This window comes from Bidens hawaiensis, unplaced genomic scaffold (assembly GCF_021521415.1).
Source record: "Bidens hawaiensis isolate Kalapana, Puna unplaced genomic scaffold, B.hawaiensis_p1.1 tig00006773_1, whole genome shotgun sequence".
Classification (NCBI taxonomy): Eukaryota; Viridiplantae; Streptophyta; class Magnoliopsida; order Asterales; family Asteraceae; genus Bidens; species Bidens hawaiensis.
In genome coordinates, this window is record NW_027491462.1 from 615501 (window position 1) to 636202 (window position 20702).

General features: G+C 43.5%; 1 protein-coding gene across 1 annotated transcript; it reads right to left on the reverse strand.

Annotated features, from left to right (window-relative positions):
• Positions 1 to 90: 90 nt before the first annotated feature.
• Positions 91 to 13015, reverse strand: LOC143633525 (protein MHF2 homolog). The gene is made up of 6 exons (XM_077101815.1): positions 12992 to 13015; positions 12841 to 12889; positions 12739 to 12780; positions 12638 to 12676; positions 12508 to 12561; positions 91 to 185 (listed from the first exon to the last, which is right to left on the reverse strand). Exons 1-6 carry the CDS (start codon positions 13010 to 13012, stop codon positions 91 to 93), a joined length of 300 nt encoding a protein of 99 aa, XP_076957930.1. The 5' UTR covers positions 13013 to 13015.
• Between the last annotated feature and the right edge of the window lie 7687 nt (positions 13016 to 20702).

Genomic DNA, 20702 nt, shown 5'->3' on the forward strand with positions numbered 1-20702 from the left:
CCACTACCAAACACGCAATGGAAAGTACTATTGTATGAAGATTGCAAATGATAAAAGATAACAAGTTCACATTCAGCGGTACTTAAAAATCTAGAATAACTGAGGAAGTACTCTTTCAAGGTGCGTCGGTTCGATCTTGTCTCCACCTTCAGCTTCAGCAATAGTAGCAGCTCGTTGGACCGCTTCTGCATTAACAACTTGATAAGTGAAGAAACACTAAGTGACCCCGGGCAGATTACGGATAATCTGGGGGTTAAGTAATGTTTCCCACGAGGATGAGGTCCAACAAAGAAAGTTGTTCTTCAGGTGACCTGCAAAACAGACACCGTAAGCTCGTCACTGAGAAGGGGGGGTTCCTCCTTGTGACCACCCTCCGGCGTGAGAATCAGACTAGATTGCTCTGAATACAAGTGTATATTAAGAGATTGCTAGAGAAGATAAGATAATGAGATATCAGATGATGTCCTTACCATTCCAAGGTGTTGGAGTATTTATAGCCGAAGGTAGGTTTCCTAGAAGGTACAGCCGGCTGAATAGTATTCCTGTTCTACCAACAGTGGGCTACGCACAAGCCATGCTGGTTGGTGGATAGGCGCGGCCGACAGTGACAAGGTCGGCTGTATACTGTTCCTTTACTGTCGGCTATGCACTGTTCCACCAACTGTAGGCTGCGCACGTCCCATAGTAAGGGTTGGTGAGTAGGCAGCGGCTAATAGTGAAACAGTACTAGAGGGTGCTTCTCCTCGTACTGTTGTCGGTGAGCTGTCACCCTGTGATTGGTTCATGGGCTGCTCTGGTCAGATCGTCTGTTTTGCCCATACCTTGGTAGGTATAGTACAAAAGATCTTCCAGAAGCATACGGACTGGCTCATTTGCGCGGGAGTATTCCCGCCTTGCTCATTCCTTCATGTGACTACTGAAGTAGCAAGAGTTAATGCCTTGTGCGTGTAGCCTGGCTATCAGTGCGGGTAGCCTTCCCTGATTGCTTGTATCCGCAACTGCGGGAACAAGCGGGGTACTTCACCATTGGGAGGCTTTCCCTGCGGGTACAGCTGGCGTACTGCGCGTAAGGTCTTCTCAGAGCATGGTGGGTCCTGCGGAAGCAGTTGGTCGTTGTGCAGACGTCCCTGTTCAAGGTGAGTCTTGCGGGTCCAACTGGGCTCTGCTGGGACCTACCTCTTCAAGTCCCCCCAGTCCAATGTTCTTCTCATGAATTATTAATAAGTGAGGTGAACTTTTGGACTAGCAAGGGGTTTTGAAAAGGGTTTTTAGTTTTAAGGTTTTCCGTGGGGATTCTTCCCGCGGTTTTCCTAATGTCACGCAGAAATTCCCGATTTTTCTGCTTGATTTTTGGGTATGAAGCGGGTAGGTCTGTAACCTCCTCGCAAGTCAGGAGCGTTGAGTCCTACTTGTGTGGATTCTCCATGGGGTTTTGGTAGTTTTCAACATAGTGATCAATTATGTTAAAACCACCAATTCCTCTTGGAGTTTCAAACAATATAGTTCTCGACGTTCCCGCCATGCGGGGATGTTATTCCCGTTTCCGCAAGCATGGCCCAGAAGATCCTTCTTGGTTTGAATTCCCTGCGGAGTGCTAAGTATGTGAAGGGTTTTGCCTTGACACTGTACCCGCACTTGTCTTACGGTTACTTTACTTCCAAGGTATTCCTGGCGTCAATTTCCTGCGGGTGCTAAGTATGTGAAGGGTTTTGCCTTAACACTTTACTCGCACCTGTCTTATAGTTACTTGGTTGCCAAGGTAAGGGGTATTTTCCCGCTTTTGAATCTTTTTGAAATTTTGAAATTCGAAGAGTTGGTGAAAGGATAAGAACAGTCCAAACTATTGAAACGTCGTCCGACGGTTTCTTCTGACAGTGTCAGGACGTGCAGGAAGTTATGACGACGTGACAGTATATGGTCATTCCAGGCGCTTTTTCAGGCGCGTGGGCGCGAATTTTTGGGCGCGTGGCCGCAAAATTACTGGCACGCGTCCTTTCAACAGCTGTTGCCAGCTTGCTTTTTGCCACGTGTCATAGTTTCATTGCACCTGCGATTTCTCTCTCTTCCGCATTAAATTCATCGCATTAATTGCGATTAGTATATAAAGGGGGAGAGGGTCCTTTGTAATCCACACTTTCACTTTCCTCTTCATATTCAAAACGATTTCCGGCGAATACTCACCTTTTCAGTCGAGCATTCTCTTGAAATCGTTCTCTTTTTCATACCTGCAAGATGTCTTCTCACGATCTTGAGGCTACAGCCCAGGAGGCTGGGGTGTACGCCGATGACAAGAGTACTGCTGGCGAGTGCCAGTGTGCTCTGCCTGTCGATCTATATCAGTACATCGTCAGGAAGTTCATGCTCGAGTCTCTCGAGCCTGATTTTCCTGAACCTCATCAGACGGTGTATGATGCCCCCAGAGGCAAGATCGGGGTATATGCTGCATTCTTTGTCTATGGGAATCTTAGGTTCCCGTTGACAAAGTTTGTGTACCGTGTCCTAGAGAGGCACGGTGTACACCTGACCGAGGTGCACCCGATGTCGATCGCGAAGATTCGCCACTTCGAGTGGGTGTGCCGGATTCTGGGCATTGAGCCCTTCGTCGACCGCCTGATGACCTTCTACTCTTGGAGGTGCATCCAGGGGTGGTATACTCTGATAACCCGGATCAAGGGTTTGAAGATTTGCGCAACCGAGCGCAGTCTTCGTTCATGGAAGCGGGAGTTCTTTTTTATCTCCGCTCGCGCCATCCCCCTTGCCATGAAGTTCAAGAATGGGCAAGCACTCCCCAGCCTTCACGCCTCCAACTACCAGGAGGCGGAATGGTTTTCAAAGATATCCCGAGTCCAATCTCCGGTTTACCGCTTTGCGGAGTCCGGGATTGTGATGCTCGGGATGAGCCGGGTGTGGAAGGATGCGGAGGCGCAAAAGATCCCGATCGTCCTTGAATACGGTTTGAACTCTGTCCCTTACGGTATGCTCTGTCTTCTTTGTTTTTATATGTTTGTCTTCTAACTGTTGTCTTTTATTTCAGAGGGGAACGACTTGCAGTCGCTCCTGTATCCGCGGGAGGCTGATAGTCCCGCTCGGATGGGTACTCGTGCTCTAGATGAGAACGAGTTGCCCATCCTTGCACAGACGGCGGATCGGTTCGTGGAGGTCTCCCCGCCAGGCCACGAGATCCTGAGCGCCAGGCGGCCAGGTAAGGCGTTATTCAACCCTCGACCCCTCAATGTTGAAACCTCTGCTGGAATTCCTCTAATCCTGTGTTCTGATGAGGAATCCGCAGATGGTCCTTCGTTGGTGCGGAAGAAGAAGGCTGCCGGCGGGAAAGGGAAGGCGAAGGTGGCCTCCACTGCCGATCCGGTGCCTCGGTCTGATTCAGAGACCGAGAGCGAGGAGGTGGCGGGGAACCCCGGTGGTGATAAGACCACTGCTCCGGAGGCTGCGACGACTGTCACCTCCGTAGAGCCCAGGAAGACAACGGTGAGCGGCGTGAAGAAGCCGGCTCCATCGGGTTCATCCCCGCCTGTCCGCACTTTTAGGCTCAAGAGAACCCGTAAGTACAAACTTTATTTTTAACTTCATAGCATTCCATCATTAATACTTATCTTCTTTGTGCAGGCGTGGATGCTACCGCATTCCAGGGTGAAGCGGGGAGGAGTACCTCCGGACCCATGACGGTAGGCTTGGTCAGCCTACCTGAGGCGACGACCCAGGCGGCTGCGCCTGCTTCCGCTGGTTCAGTTACTCACTCCGTTGAGCCAACTGTTCCAGCTGTGATGACATCACCGCCGGTTGTCAGTGCCATATTTACCGCATCTTTCACTGAGCCGGCGGTTACTTTTTCTGCGGAATCCGCAGCGGCGACCACGGTTGTGAGTTCACCTACAGTGAGTTCACCTCCGTTGGTTTCTACTACCGCGGCGGCCTTCACCATGCCTCCTCCGTCATCGGCAACGACGGCCGATCCTTCAGGTATGCATGGGGCTTCTCGCCAACCTCTGCCTCCTTCCCATCTACCTGATCTCTTGGACGGATTTCCCTTGGGTTCAGGTGATGGGTTTGGCGGCTATCGGCCTGTTGTTGACCCTACAGGTGCGTAGGGTTATTTTGGCCTCCTCCTTTTTTTTATCATCTTTTCCTAACTGCCTTTTGTTTTTTGCAGTGTCGGATTCCAATGAAGTGTATGTTCCACGATGGAACATCCGCCGAGGAACAACCCTTCGCACACCTGTGGAGTGCGTGGAGTGGGCTCGTCAAGCAGCTCCCAGTGGTGCGTTGGGGGAAGCCATGGCTAGCTACCATGAGGGTAGGCTAACCAATGAGCTTCGGGTTCTCCTGGCCCGGATGCAGCCGCGCGTCGAGCTGCTTTGTCGTGAAAACGACAAGTTAAAAGCAGCTCGCATCCAAGAAGCAGCTCAGGCGCGGGCTGTCCGGGAGGAGAATAGGAGGCTCTCCGCGGCTGCTGCGGAGAAGGAGAAGGCGTTCAAGGCCCTTGAAGTTGAAGTCCAGGCCCGTCTCGAGGCCCGTTCCAAGGCTGCCCAAGCTGTTAACGAACAGCTTCGGCTGGCTAAGGAAACTGCTCGGAACGCAACTGAAAGGGCCACCAAGGCTGAAGCTGTTGCTGAGCCTCTACGCCTCGAGAATGAGGAACTTAAAGCTAAACTAGAGGCGCTCCAACAGGCTCATGATGCCTTGGCGATGGAAGACGCGAAGAAGCTTCAAGAGATCCTGGACCAGAGGGGGGTGCTTGACCAGACTGAGCGGAAGCTAAAGGGCGTTGAAGAGGCTGCGGCTAAAAAAGTGTTGCTTGCCAACCTCAACAAAAGTGAAGCCGAACGCGCCCGTAACCAAGCTCAAGCCGCCCTCCAAGAAGCTCTGGTTGCCAAGGAATGGCTTCTTCGAGAAGCGTTGTCTCAGGTAAGTTTAACTTCATAATGTCTTTACGCTTTTCTTTGTAAATAGAAAAGGTTTTAATACTTATATTTTTTCTTTTTTGTAGGTTGTGCATCGGGTCTTCACAGAGACGTCTTATGACGATGCTATGAGCGCAGCCCTCAACGCTTCTCATGAGGATGGGGAAAAGGCCGGCTTCCTGCTTGGTCTAGGGTTCGTTGAGAAAGGCATCCCGCCTTCCAACTTCCCTTTGTATGATGTGGATACTGAAGCTGTTTATGACCAAGCAGTGAACCAGTATGCCGCCTTCCCGCATCCGGTGGTGGAGAAGGTGAACGAAGTCGCTGCTGCTGATGATGGGCTAGCTATCCTTAAAGCTTTCCTTGAACCACCACGCTCTACTAATGGAGCGGGTCCAAGTGGAAGTGGTCCTGAAGCTTGATCCTGAAGATCCCTTTCCACCATTAGCGTAGATTTTTGTTTTTGTATAGCTTCTTTTGTATGCGGGTATGCACCCAGCAATCTTTGTAATATTTGAATTTTGATGGAATAAAGATTGTGTTAATTCCTTGCCTTGTTTATTTTACGCATGTTTTGATTTAACTTAGCAATTTCTTTAGTACTTAGATAAGTTAACTTTTTAACGTGGCAAATTATAAGTTTGTTTCGCTTCCTCTTTCATGATTGTGCGGGTAAGACCGTCACTTACACTTAGTAGGATGGCTTAACTTTACTTATATCTGACCTGCGTGGAAGTTTTCCTCATCTTTTCCTTTGAAATTTTCTAAGTGTTTAGAATAAGTTAAACCTTTGAACGTGGTAGATAATAGGTTTAAGTTTTGCCTCCTTGTTCGTGATTGTGCGGGTAAGACCGTCACTTGCACTTAGGATGGCTAAACTTTGCCTACATCTGACCTGCGTGGAAGTTTTCCTTTTGAAATTTTTACCGTTTTGTGTTTATGCGGGTTTTGCCGCCTTCCACACGTAACGACTTACTTCTTCCCATATTTATGCGGTGAATACCGGCACATCAGTGTGGGAAGTTCATAAGTATAAAAGTAAGGCTATCAACACATTGTGAAAGGAGAATCATTTCCATTAGAAGTGGCTCTAGGCCTTTTCTTTACAAGTTTGGAATTGATCTACATATAACATTTGCGTAATTGAGCTCCATTCCATGTTCTTGAGATGGGAGTGCCATCGAGCCTTTCGAGCCGGTACGCGCCCTTTCCCAGAACTTCTTTGATAATGTATGGCCCTTCCCAGACCGGGGCCAGTTTTCCTGGGCGTTGTTGGTTTGAAGCCTCGTTGTTACGCAGTATGTAGTCTCCTATATTGAAGTTGCAGAGTTTTACCCGCGTGATGTAGTACTTTTGCATTTGTCGCTTGTAGTTCTCTTCACGCACTGCGGTTAAGTCTCTGCGTTCCTCGGTTAGCATAAGGTCTAACCGTCTTTCCGCATCATTGTCTTCTGGCTGAATCAAGACCCTTGGTGAGGGTAAACCAATTCGACCGGGACCATGGCTTCAGTGCCATAAGTGAGACTGAACGGGGTTTCTCCCGTACTGGCCTTTTTCAGCGTTCTGTTTGCCCAAAGGACGTGCGGAAGCTCGTCCACCCAGCCGGATCTGTGTTCCAAGAGTCTTTTCTTTATGCCTTCGACGATGCTCTTATTTGCTCTTTCTACCTCACCATTACCCTGCGGGTGCGCCACTGAGGTAAAAGTGTGGGTGATTTGAAGTTCTTCCAGCCACTTTTGTAGCTTCTTGTCAGCAAAGTTGGTGCCGTTATCGCTCACCAAATTCTGTGGAAGTCCAAAACGACAAATAATAAATTCCCAAATAAATTTTTTGATATGTTTCGCGGTTGTTTGGGCTAAGGATTTTGCTTCTATCCACTTGGTGAAGTAGTCGATGGCTACCACTAGGAACTGAACATTTCCTGCTGCTGTAGGAAATGGGCCTGTCACATCGATGGCCCACTTCTGAAATGGCCATGAAGAGGTGACCGGAACAAGTTCATTCTTCGGGCGGTGCGTGTTGGGTGCGTAGAGCTGACAAGACCTGCATTTTCTGATGTATGCCAGCGCATCCGTATGCATCCCCGGCCAAAAGTATCCCGCGTTATTTAGCTTAGCTACAACAGCGCGTGGACCTGCGTGTACTCCACAGATGCCTTCGTGTACTTCCCTTAGGAGGTAGTCAGCATCTTGGTTGTCCACGCATCTTAAGAGTGGGCCAAGAAAGTTACGTCTGTAAAGGATGTCATCGATGAGTTGATAATTCAGTGCTTTACAGCGTAGTTTTCTTGCCTGTGTTTTTGACTCTGGTAGTGTACCTGCCGCAAGGTATTTTATTATTGGTGTCATCCACGTTTCTGTGCCGGTTTGGATGACACAAATTTCCTTGTGCGGGACCGAAGGTGCCTCGAGGAGTTCAATGCGGATGTCCTTTCCCAAGTGGGTGAAGGCTAATGATGCAAGCTTGCTTAACGCATCCGCAGATTTGTTTTCACTACGCTTGACGTGTATGACTTTGCAATCGTTAAAATCGCGCATAAGGGTTTTTGCTTGTGCGAGGTACAGGGCCATTGTGTCGTTCACGGCCGTGTACGTCCCGTTGATTTGATTGGCTACTAACATGGAATCCACGTGGGCTTCCAAGTGTTTCACTCCCATCTTGCGCGCAATTCTCAGCCCGGCCAAGAAAGCTTCATACTCGGCTTCGTTATTCGTACTTGGAAAATCCAGTCGAATAGCGTAAGTGTATTCCTGGCCTGCTGGGTTGGTTAGTTTCAGCCCTGCGCCTGAACCCTCGTTACTGGCTGCTCCATAGTGTAGAGTCGCCAGACATCATTGATGTCCTGTGCTGGAGAGGGTTGAGCCTCTTCCTGGCACTCTTTTTCCCGCGATGCAGGCACTTCCGCAATAAAGTCGGCCAAAACCAGTCGGCCAAAACCTGGCCTTTTATGGCTGGTCTAGGCTTATACTTTATCGCGTATTCCCCCAACTCAATTGCCCATTTGGCTAGGCGTCCTGATAACTCGGGTTTGCGTAGAACGTTTGCAAGTTTGAAGTTGGAGAAAATGGTGATTGGGTGACCCTGGAAATATCGTCTTAACCTGCGTGAAGCGTGTATAAGTGCTAAGACTAATTTTTCGAGGGTAGAGTACCGGGTTTCTACGTCTGTTAGGATACGGCTGACATAATAGATTGGCATCTGGGTGCCTTTCCGTTCAACTAGCAGGACCGCCCCGGTTGCTCTATCTGTTGCGGAAAGGTATAGGATTAACCCCTCCCCCGCTTCTGGTGCCGTGAGCGTTGGGAGTTCGATCAAGCGTGACCGAATCTCCTGAAAAGCTGCTTCCGCTTCTGGTGTCCAGCGGAAGTGCGTTTTCTTTAAACAGTTTCTCAACGTTGACACGAAAGGAAACGACTTATCCGCGTGGTTTGCCAAAAAGCGATTAAGTGCGACTAGTTGTCCATTCAGTGTCTGAGCCTGTTTGATGGTAGTAGGTGATTCCATTTTGATAATGGCTTCGACCTTTTCAGGGTTCGCTCTAAAGCCATCTTTAGTGACGATGACCCCCAAGAACTTCCCTTCTTCCATTCCAAAGGCACACTTGCTCGGGTTGAGCTTCATGTTTATCTTCCTGAGCGTGTTGAAAGTTTCTTCGATGTCTTTCAACATCGCTTCTGCGTCAGGGCTTTTGATGACCAAGTCATCCATGTAGACTTCCAAGTTCCTCCCAATTTGGGCATGAAACTGGTTGTCCATCAGGCGTTGGTATGTGGACCCGGCATTCTTAAGTCCAAATGGCATCATTTGATAACAAAATGTACCATCGGGCGTCCGAAAAGCGGTTTTGTCCTGATCACCAACGGCCATGTGGATTTGATGGTATCCCTTATACGCATCCAGGTAGCATTTAAGGCGAAACGGTGCTAACGAATCCACCTTAAGATCAATTTCGGGTAACGGATAACAATCTTTGGGGCATGCTTTGTTTAAGTCCTTGAAATCTATGCACATGCGCCATTGTTTGTTATTCTTCGGTACCATAACGGGATTTGCAACCCATGTTTGATATCTGCTAACGCGTACGATGCCTGCGTCAAGGAGTTCCTTGACTTGGGTTCTACACGCGTTAGTTTGTTCTGGCCCCATTACTCTGCGCTTTTGTACGACTGGCGTAACAGCCGGATCGCATTTGAGCTTATGCTCTGCCTTACTTTGGGGTACACCAGTCATGTCAGCTGGTGTCCACGCGAAGATGTCAGTGTTTTTCTGTAGTAAGCGTTTGAGTACGGTGCGTGTGGGATCAACAACTGTTGGGCCAATGGTAACGGCCTGGTCAGGGTATTTGCCGTTGAAGGCCCATCTTTCCGGTTCGGTGATGGTTGGTTTAGCCATCTTTGGTTTGGGTTTAGATGAGACAGATGCGATGCATACCTGGGGAATGCCGGTGATCATCGCTACACCCTCAGCTGTTGGCCATCCCATCATGCCGTGGACTGAAGATACCACGGCGTTGAATCTTGCCATCCCGTCTCTTCCGAAGAGAATGTCGTATGTGTGGTGTGGCTTCCTCATCACGACAAAATCCACGTCTTCAGTGCGTGAGTGATTCCCGTCCGTAAGAGTGACGGGGAAAGATAGGATACCCAGGGGGGTGTTGGTGCTGCCGTCGAACCCTTCCATCGAGGCGTAGATCGTTTCCAGGCGTTCCTTGTCTTCGTCATCTAGCTTGTCGAATAACTGCCTGTACATCACCGTTGACGAGGCGCCGTTATCAGCAAGAGTGCGGGAAGTGATGTAGTGCCCCAGCTGGCTTTTGATGACAATAGGGCCTTTTTTGCTGGGTCCTCCTGGCACTCGCGGGAAGCGCACCTCAGCTTCCTTCCACGCGCATGGTTCTGTCGCTCGCCTTTTTCTTCCTCTGATGTTGCCATGAACCATGTTGATGCTGATGTCAACGGGCTTTCGTCCGTTGCCCCTATACCGGTTATCATTCCTTCCTCCCTTCTTGATTGATGCCACAAGGTGTGCAAGTCTTCCATCCTTGACGAATGTTTCAACAATATCCTTCAAGGATGTACACTCCTCCGTACTATGACCTTTTTTCCCGTGGAAGTCACAGGATTTGCCTTGATCCGCATTAGGTCGCTGCCGGATCATTGGAGCTTTTGGCCATGGTAGTTTTTCGGTGGCAAATATCTCCGTGACGCTTTTGGTGAGTGGCGTCCACCGGTGTTTTCGGCTTGAAGGGTGTGTGTTATCCCTTCCGCCAACAAGAGGGCGAGAGCTGGATGAGGTGTCAAAGTTTACCCTTGACTGCCAAATACCTAGCTTCCTCTTTTTGTTCTGCCGGGCGATCCGAACATTGTTTTCTCTAGTCCTTTGCGTGTAGAGGTGTGTACTCTGGGGAAGATCCCTCCCCAGTTGCTTCTCCGTCTCGGCAAAGCGCTTGGCCGCCGTCATGATGGCATCCCATGTGGACGGCATGCCGTCCTTACCCGTCAATGTGCGGATAAGCTCTGGGTATTCGGCGCCCTGGATGAAAGCGGCGCGAACAAGATCTTCACTTATGTTGCCCAGACTCTGCTTTTTGGAGTTGAAGCGAGTGATGAAGTCTAGTAAAGATTCATCCTCCTCTCTAACGCAGTTGAGGATCGTCCACTGTTCTTCAGTATATTTCCTCTGTTGGCTGAAGTGTTGGCTGAACTTGTTCTGAAAGTCCGCCCAATCATAGATGTGGTGGACCGGTAAACGATCGAACCATGCCCTGGCCGCTCCAACCAGAGTCATCTGGAACATATAACACCACGTGGGTTCCGTCCAGCTACTGACGGTTCCCCCCGCAATGAATCTGTTCAAGTGGTCGTCTGGGTCGGATAGACCATCGTAAGTGCCGATGCTGGACATTTGTTTGGCACTTCTCGGGGCGATTGCTTCCGCAATGTCCCTTGCAAACTTGGACTTTTCTGTATTTGCAGCAGTTGGTCTATATGTATTGGAGAAGTCACGTGGGTTTCTCCCCGCGTTCGTTGGTTTAAAGGTTTCTCCAAAATTCCTTGTCGGTTGGAAGTCCGCTTCCTTACGCTTCCCTTTTGCCTTATGGTGAGGGTTTGCGTCGGTATCGGATTCTTCCCGCTCATCGTCCGAGTACTCACACTCACTGTTCATGTTGAGATGTTGGCGAGTACTGCCGAATTCGTCAGCCTGTTGAAGTGAACGCAAGCGTTCATCCAACTCAGCTTGGAACTCTTTCTGACGTGCTTCGGCCCACGCCTTAACTTGATCGAGTGTTTGGCGAGGGACCCTCGTCCGCTTCTCCAACTGGGCATGAGTGAACCCCAGTGAAATATTGTTTACTGCACTTGTCCCGGCTTGGGTAACCGGGGTAGTGTTCATAAAATTTGTATAACCGCCGGTGTTCCCCCCAGTTGCTGGGGTTGTGGTTACCGGGGTTTCTTGGTCGCTTACTGGCCTTGGGACCGGAGTAACGTTAACCATTTCTTCAGAAATTTTGAAAAAAACTAAGAATTAGTTCTAGCTTTTATGCACGGATGGCGCCAATGAAGAAACACTAAGTGACCCCGGGTAGATTACGGATAATCTGGGGGTTAAGTAATGTTTCCCACGAGGATGAGGTCCAGCAAAGAAAGTTGTTCTTCAGGTACCCTGCAAAACAGACACCGTAAGCTCGTCACTGAGAAGGGGGGGGGGTTCCCCTTGTGACCACCCTCCGGCGTGAGAATCAGACTAGATTGCTCTGAATACAAGTGTATATTGAGAGATTGCTAGAGAAGATAAGATAATGAGATATCAGATGATGTCCTTACCATTCTAAGGTGTTGGAGTATTTATAGCCGAAGGTAGGTTTCCTAGAAGGTACAGCCGGCTGAATAGTATTCATGTTCTACCAACAGTGGGCTACGCACAAGCCATGCTGGTTGGTGGATAGGCTGCGGCCGACAGTGACAAGGTCGGCTGTATACTGTTCCTTTACTGCCGGCTATGCACTGTTCCACCAACTGTAGGCTGCGCACGTCCCATAGTAAGGGTTGGTGAGTAGGCAGCGGCTAATAGTGAAACAGTACTAGAGGGTGCTCCTCCTCGTACTGTTGTCGGTGAGCTGTCACCCTGTGATTGGTTCATGGGCTGCTCTGGTCAGATCGTCTGTTTTGCCCATACCTTGGTAGGTATAGTACAAAAGATCTTCCAGAAGCATACGGACTGGCTCATTTGGGCGGGAGTATTCCCGCCTTGCTCATTCCTTCATGTGACTACTGAAGTAGCAAGAGTTAATGCCTTGTGCGTGTAGCCTTGCTATCAGTGCGGGTAGCCTTCCCTGATGGCTTGTATCCGCAACTGCGGGAACAAGCGGGGTACTTCACCATTGGGAGGCTTTCCCTGCGGGTACAGCTGGCGTACTGCGCGTAAGGTCTTCTCAGAGCATGGTGGGTCCTGCGGAAGCAGTTGGTCGTTGCGCAGACGTCCCTGTTCAAGGTGAGTCTTGCGGGTCCAACTGGGCTCTGTTGGGACCTACCTCTTCAATAAGAAACTGGTGGTTAAAAATGTAATAAGCTGTCCAATAAAGTAGTACCTGTAACAAATAGTGTAAGTAGTTGACAACTTAGCCTCGCAGCATTCGGATTAGCTGCAGCAACAGTAGACAGGAGTGATTACTGGAAATAACATATTAATTAATTATAATAAATATGAAGTATGCTTACCGGAAGTAGAGCGGTTCCTCTTGGAGGTTCCTGCATAGCAAAATGGAATCAGTATGTATAAGAGATCGATAATGAAATGGAGATAGATATAGATAATTAGACCTCGGCCTTTGAGGTATCGGCGTCTTCAATCTTCTCGCGATCTGAAACAAGTGCAAAATGTAAATGTAAATGAAAATGAAATGAATGAAGTAATTACTTACCGATTGCCTTCTTGCTCCAAACGAATTTGAATATTGCATTTATCATATCCTGTTAATTTCATACATTAACAACAACAACAACAACAACAACTGAGTTTGCAAATGGTAATCAGGAGTAGTTAAAGTTAGGGTTAGGGTTCTATTATTCTACCTGATCGAAATTGCTCTCCATGGTTGCACACGATGGATCTTTGAAAGCAAATGAACCAGTTTTTAAACAATTACCGGAGACAAGTTTACTTTAATATTAAGATAATTACTGCAATCACCAAGGGGTGGTGGCGCAGTTGGCTAGCGCGTAGGTCTCATAGCAATAGGGTGATCCTGAGGTCGAGAGTTCGAGCTTCTCTCACCCCATTCTTTTTTTATTTTTATTCCTATTTTCGTTTGGAGACAATCTGTTTCAAGATTTTGCAATAATAATAACACTGGCTTTAGAACCTCGTGTATTACACGGTATAAGTTAATGCATAATTTAATAAAAATAAAATAAAAGATAATTAATGTAAAAAGCAATACCACTCGAAGCAACATTTAAAACAATGAGGCCTTTAGATCTGAAGGATGTAGTTAAAATGTTTCACAAAAATGTTTTTCACCCCATACCCTAAACCCTAGATTATAAACAAAAAAAAGACACTATATTTTCCTTTTTGAACAACTTTCATGATATCCTTGTAAACACACTGTTGTTCAACTGTCATAATAGTCTTATACTAAATACAAAAAATGGAAAATTTATCTATGATTTTTAAGACTTATTAAACATTGGATATTTGTAAGAAGTAAACAAAATTATTATAGTTTTCTTCAATATAAAAATGTCTCAAAAATTAAATGCTAGTGTATTCTTTAAACACAAATTATTTTATATACATTTTAATTTTAAAGAAAATATTTTTATGACACGTAATTATTATATATATATTAAATATTAATATTTTTTATATTAAGTATGTTTACAATATAATTTATAGCATTAATAATTCAATTAATAGAGATTGACCAATTAATACTGTATGTTGAATTTATAATCAATACTATATTTAGAACAAAGATATTTTTTTTGTTTTCCATCAATAGAAGAGAAGTGATTTATGCGGGAATTTAATAGTGAGAATTAACCTCAAAATGCATATATCCAGATTATTTTCTTTTATTAGTATAGGTAGATTTGTTATTCACGTCTTTGCTCCACTTTAGACGATAAAGCAATAACAAATTTTTGGTACAACTAAAATTTATTCGATTCTAGTTGATTTTAGTGTTGATGTATTTTGTTAGTGTTAATATATTGTTTCGTGGGTTGTTTAGAAAAAAAATTTTAAAATAGGAGACGAGATTAAAAGAAAAGAAAAAGAAAATCAAGTGACGAGAAAACAAATTGCATAATGTAGTGGACACAATATACAGATAAGTATTATCGTTCCCACTGGACATTAGTTGGATGCGTGTGGCTTGCATGGCGCTCTCTTGCTATGGGCAGTGAAGAGAGGGATATGGATTTGCTCGTGGTGACAAGAGTGGGAGACACATCCAAACCATTGTATATTGACAATGATCGTTTAATCATTTGTACATGACATTTTACCACACAAAACAAGCATTACATATACTAGGGGCGTGGTAATTTCTAATACGACTTAAAATAACATGACATGAAAATAAACAAGTTTTAAGTCGACTAAAACAACCGTGTAACATATTCGGTTAATTGGTTAGTTAAATGCGTGACTTGATTAAAGAAGAATAGCAAAATAAAAAACATAAAAAATAAATTTTAAAAGTAATAAAAAAATCAAAAGTAATTGTTTTTTTTTTTTCTAAAAAGGAGTAAATTGTTGTTATGGTCTCTGACATTTAAATCGGTTTGCGATTTTGACCTTTTAGGCCAACTCCATCCATTATCTTAATGCAAGATAATGCATGGGGTTAATTTAAGACCCAAAATTGCAATCAAATTTTAAAAATCTGGAGCTCATTTGTCCAAAAATTCCATTTTAAACTGAAAGCGATATAGGACGTAATTGGTCAGAAAGCAATTTACTCTTTAAAAAATATCACACACACATATATATATATATATATCATAGAAATGAAAAATGTCAAATATTAAATGTTTTATTATTTTAAATTTCCTCCTACTGTATATTTCTAAATGTAAAATTAATTTTCGTATTAAGCACCAAGTAATTTTCCTTTATTAGTTCTAACTAACGATTGTCTAATCACCTCCTTTAATATCGTGTTTAATATGTATAGCCAAGTATGTCTGATTGTGAATGTAAGATTAAGAAACCAAAACGATAAAAAGAAGGATAAAAAACGTCAATTACAAAAAGAAAAAACTAGGTATTATTAAACCGGTAAATGGTCATTAAATTGATCGGCTTTAAACACGATATAATTTTAAGTGTAAGTGACACGAAGTTGACATGATTACAAGATGGGTCATGTTTGGATTCACCTATTCAACCGTCAACAGTCAACTTACATATACACTACCACAAGTATTATTATCAATTAGAATACCGACTTCATCGTTGAAGTATGGTCCCTTAGTCTTGAGCTTCATGTCCACATCTAATACTCCATCTAAGATGTTTGTAGCATGATCCATGTGCTTGGGACGACATGAATCGGCCTAACCTGACAACCAAGGTCAATCTAATGTTAATTTGCTTCAACACCTTTTAATTAAGATAGAGTTAAGTGTCATTTTGGTACCTGTGATTTGACCAACTATGCAACTTTAGTATCTATATTTTATTTTATGCAAATGACTCCCCCAGTTTCAAAAAACTTGCATTTTTAGTACTTTTTTTTAACTTCGTCTATTTTATCAGTTAAGTCAGGAGTACTTTTGTAATTTTGTAATTTTTTCTTATCTTTTAAATGCCTTCCCCTCTTTTAAATGCCGGCGACATTCACCCCCACCGAAAGTCCACTGCTGGAAACTAATTCAGCTCGTCAGCGAACGCACCAGGTTTGTCGGAAATATTCGTGAACTCCATCGTCGTCGTCGCTTCGTACTGAACCATCATAAGCCTAATGCGTTGTTGCTCGTTCTTCTCCACCATTGTCGGATACTATGGCGGAACCTTAGCCGCTACAGTCATTGCCATCGTCATCGCTACCATTGAACCAGATTGTCGACGCCGCTACTGCTACTGCCGGAGATATGGCAGCAGCCATCGGCCTTCCTAACCTCCATCACTGGTGAAGAATGAGCAGCGACGGATTAGGCTTATGATGGTTCAGTACGAAGCGAAGACGACGATGGAGTTCACGAACATTTCCGGCAAACCTGGTGCGTTCACTGACGAGCTGAAGTAGTTTCCGGCAGTGGACTTCCGGTGGGGGAGAATGTCCCCGGCATTTAAAAGGGGGAAGGCATTTAAAAGAAAAGAAAAAAGTAAGAAAACTACAAAATTACGAAAGTATCCTTGACTTAACTGATAAAATAGACGGAGTTAAAAAAAAGTACTAAAATGCAAGTTTTGTGAAATTGGGGTAGTCCTTTGCATAAAATAAAATATAGGTACTAAAGTTGCATAGTTGGTCAAACCACAGGTATCAAAATGGCACTTAACTCAATTAAGATATATACAACATTTCTTTTATCACCCAAAATGAAGTTATATAAACAATGACTAGTAAGATGCTAGAAGGAAACCAACAAAATTATATGATCAATAGAGGGTTTCTAAGCCACTTGTCCAATTGAAGGTCGATTAATCTTACAACTGACGTGCTAAAAGCGATCTATAAAAACTTAACTTAACCTAGATACTCTAGTTTTAAATTTATAAACCTAGACTATCCTAATGCTAGACCACTAGACAGGCAGGTGTACCTATCAACCGCAGTAAAGCCTAATGAAGTCCGGATATCGAACCCAAAGGACACTAACGACGCCTAAACTAGACTTTGACTAATAACTTAATTAAATAGAATTAATTGATTTTTATGTTTTTTTATTTATTAAATATAAACTAAAAATACTTAAACTAAACCTGACACTGACACTAACAGACTTTAACTCGGTTATCTAGACGAACAAAAAGATGGAAGAAGCACTACCTAGATTTAGAATCTTACTTATGAATCTTGGATCTCTCTTGGATATGGAAACTATGATGGAACCGGGATCTTAAAATACGACACCCTTAGGCAACCTAGCAGATCCCTGATCATTCTCCGGGTGTCACATAAAAGGAAACCTAAGGGGTGTGTAAACTTACCGGGTGGTCGGATTACCTTACAGTCTCACTATCTCAACACACCCTAAAGTACAAGGGGTAACCTAAGAACAATCAATAAGATACAGAATTACAATGAAACTAGGGAAATCTAGGAAACCTCCTGTCAGAGCGTTTTAGCCTAAACACCTAATCCCAAGGACAACCCGACTATCTATTACCTCTCAGTCTCTAGATAGGTAGAATATAAAATTTTAATAAATCACCAACCAATGTTCCTATGGATTACTACGTCTAGTAAAACCATAAAATAATCACAAACACACAGCATAAAATAATCACAAACACACAGTAAGCGAGCTAAATACGCGTCTATAATTGAAAGACTTTCAACAAAACACATACGGAACAAAGATCAATAATAAATCAAAATTATACATGCAAATACATCAAATCAATTATAAAAAGATTCCTTACTTTAGTATTATCCAACACTAGAAACAATAAACCAATAAAAATCCTCAAATCACAAAGTAGTCATCAAAAACCTAGATAGCTAGGGGGTTTAGCCAACAACCATACTCAAGAACAAAAGAAAATACGTAAGTTCAAATAATGAAATCATAACGAAAACAATAAATTCGAACCAAATAAGACCATCCGTTACCATGGCGCTTCTGGCGTGGAAGCCCTTCCACATCAGCAAACACATCCCTACTACACCATTACACACCAGTGCGAAACGCGGCGCGGGGCAGAGCCCTTGGGGCTGGCCACGGCGTGAGGGGAGAAGAATGCAATTGGGGTGGGCCATTTTTGACCAAATGAAGACTGAATCTGAAACATTGGATGAAGATCTTTAAATCTGAGCCATTGGATGAAGACATCAACGGATTTACAAGCTTTTCCGGCGGCAGTGAGGAAGCTCTCCAACAACTGCAAATAGAATAGGAAGGGTGAAGACGATAACACCCTAATATATTATTGTGGGGCTATGGGTCATTTTTAAAAATAACTATATAAAATCCAAACACTTATTTAAATCCAAAACCAAATTGCACTACCTCTTTTGACCTTATGAGGTATGAATCAACTTTTATGGTTTTTCATTTGTTTGTTGTTGATAATTATTTTTTAATGAATCCTCAATATGAAAAGTTAGTTTTTATTTATCATCGTGACACTATTTATTAATTCTTACTAATCAAGTCCCAATTAAGCCCCTTCTATTATACCCATTTTGGGTATCTATGAGTAAGAAAAAAATAAGCCTACGTGTCGGTTATGTGGCATCATTTTTTTCCTATTCAAGCCCATAACAAAGCCCCCATAACACATAACCTAATAATGATGTTTGGATGAGTAGGTGTTAAACCCAGATGCTCTCTCTTTTTCTTATTATTCCTTGCGACTCCCACCAATGATTAACAAAATTCGCGGCTGCTGTCCGTCCTCCTCTTTCTTCTTGCATCAAAAGTCATTATATATCTATAAAGAAATCTCCACCGACTTGTATTTTGATTCTCGGCCCATAGCTTCAAAAGTTGGAGTCTTTTCTTGTTAGCCCATCTAAGAGAATTCACACAATAATAATTTCAAATTAATTATAATAACAATAATAATACTCTTGCTTTTCTTTCTTTTCTTTTTCTATTACGTAAATCTTTTTTTTATTAATCTTTTTAATTTAAATACTATATATAATAGTTAATATATTAAAATAATAATAATAAGTAATATATAGCATATGCTCGACCCCTCATTCGTCGGTTTCAAGTTTAGTAAAAATACTCCATTTTGGCTCATAGTCTCTAAAAACCATTAAACTCAAATATAAACCAAATAATAATAATATTCAATAAAAAGCTGGCTCAAAAGTATCTAAAAGTGTATGGAATATATATAATATTTATATTAATTTAACCCGTATCAACAACCATACCAATTAAATGAAAACCGAACAATATAATAAAAAGTACAATCTCTTTTATGTAAGTTTATGTATAAAATCGTTTCGTTTCGAACCCTTCAAAGCATCCACCACAAAGTCATCAAAATTACCCCAATCACGCTCGTCTTGTTCTTATAATTCAAAAACGAATTCACTAATTAAGTTGGCTAACTCCCTCGGATTTTTAGATGAAGGAAAATCCACATCTAACCATGTATAAATCGTCAACCAAACTTTGTCCGAGCTCACATTGTCCCAATAAATGTTCAACAGTTTTGGGTAGTTTATCACATGAAGTGCACAATAGGGAATACACCTTAGCGTATTAAATATTAAATATTAAGTATTAGACAACAATGATGAACAAAATCTAGGTATTTTAACATTGAACGAAATTTAGGTACATAACATACGAATTAAAATAATTGTAAATTACTCAAAAGTAGTTGAGGAAATTTGTGTTGTCAACGTCACCCCTAGATCACGATATTCTATATAGGTACAATTACATAAACTGTTCTTTTATCCTTTATGTATGTAGCAAATTTCAGCGAGTGTCATTTATCTTCAAAATTGATCTGATTTGTACTTTGTGTTTTAAAATGCTACTTCGTTTTTCCCTTTGGCCCTAACCCGGCTAGTACTTATCGTTAAATCTGGTCATTTTCCATGCACATGAGGGTAAGTTGGTCAATTTACCCATTTATTTAAAAACCATTTTAATAAACATTAAATTAAAATAACATATATAAAAAAGATTAGTATCTCTCTCTCTCTCTCACCACCACATCCACTCCACTAGTATCCTCACCGACAAACACCTCAGTTCCCAGCTCCCCGGCGGCTGCCTGTCCAATCCTGTCTTCGTCCACCACTCCATCGACAACCTCGTTGTAAATTCCGTATTTTGGGAATATTAAATAAAAGGAGTTTTCATTATTTATTGTGTATCGTTATTTAATTCTGTTAAATAATAATAGGATTGAGTGGTAGGCTAGGATTAGTGCATGAACTTGAGAATGGTTACGGGCCGAAGGCCCACGGGCTTAGCGTATTTAAACTCCTAAACCTCCCTAAAACCCTAAACATTTTCATACTCCATCTTCTGCCTCTGTACACACACTCAAAACATACAAACTCTCTTCCTCTCACATTCATCTAAGATCCAAGATAACCAAGCAGATTCTTATTCAAGAAACATTAACAAGAAACGCACCTGGATTCGCGAGTGGTCCGGATCCTAACCGAACCAAGTCCAAGTAAGGTATGTTTTTAGTACAGAAGGTTAGGTTTTGATGTCGGTTTGTTGTAAGATCCAATGGCTAAGGCAAAATCGGGTCTCATGAAGCAAGAAAAAAATGTAAAGTTTGTAGTAAACAAAATGATTAGGTTAAGGCGGTAAGAAAAAGTGATGGTCGGGTCGTGTGGAGTAGGAAAATAGAGTTGTTACGACCCGGAACTCGTTCTAGCAGTGAAACGGGCATAACGGGACGTATTGATGTGACCGAAATGGAAGGACTCAAAAAATGAGTTTTTGAGTCGAGTTGAGTGGGACTTGACTGGAATCCAACCAAGTCGAGAGGCTTGAAGCGACTGGAATCCCGAGCTATGGGACTCGACTCAACTGGAATCTAGCCGAGCCGAAGGACTCGACTAGAATCCAGCCGAGCCGAGGACATGACTCGACTGGAATCCAGTTGGGCACTATG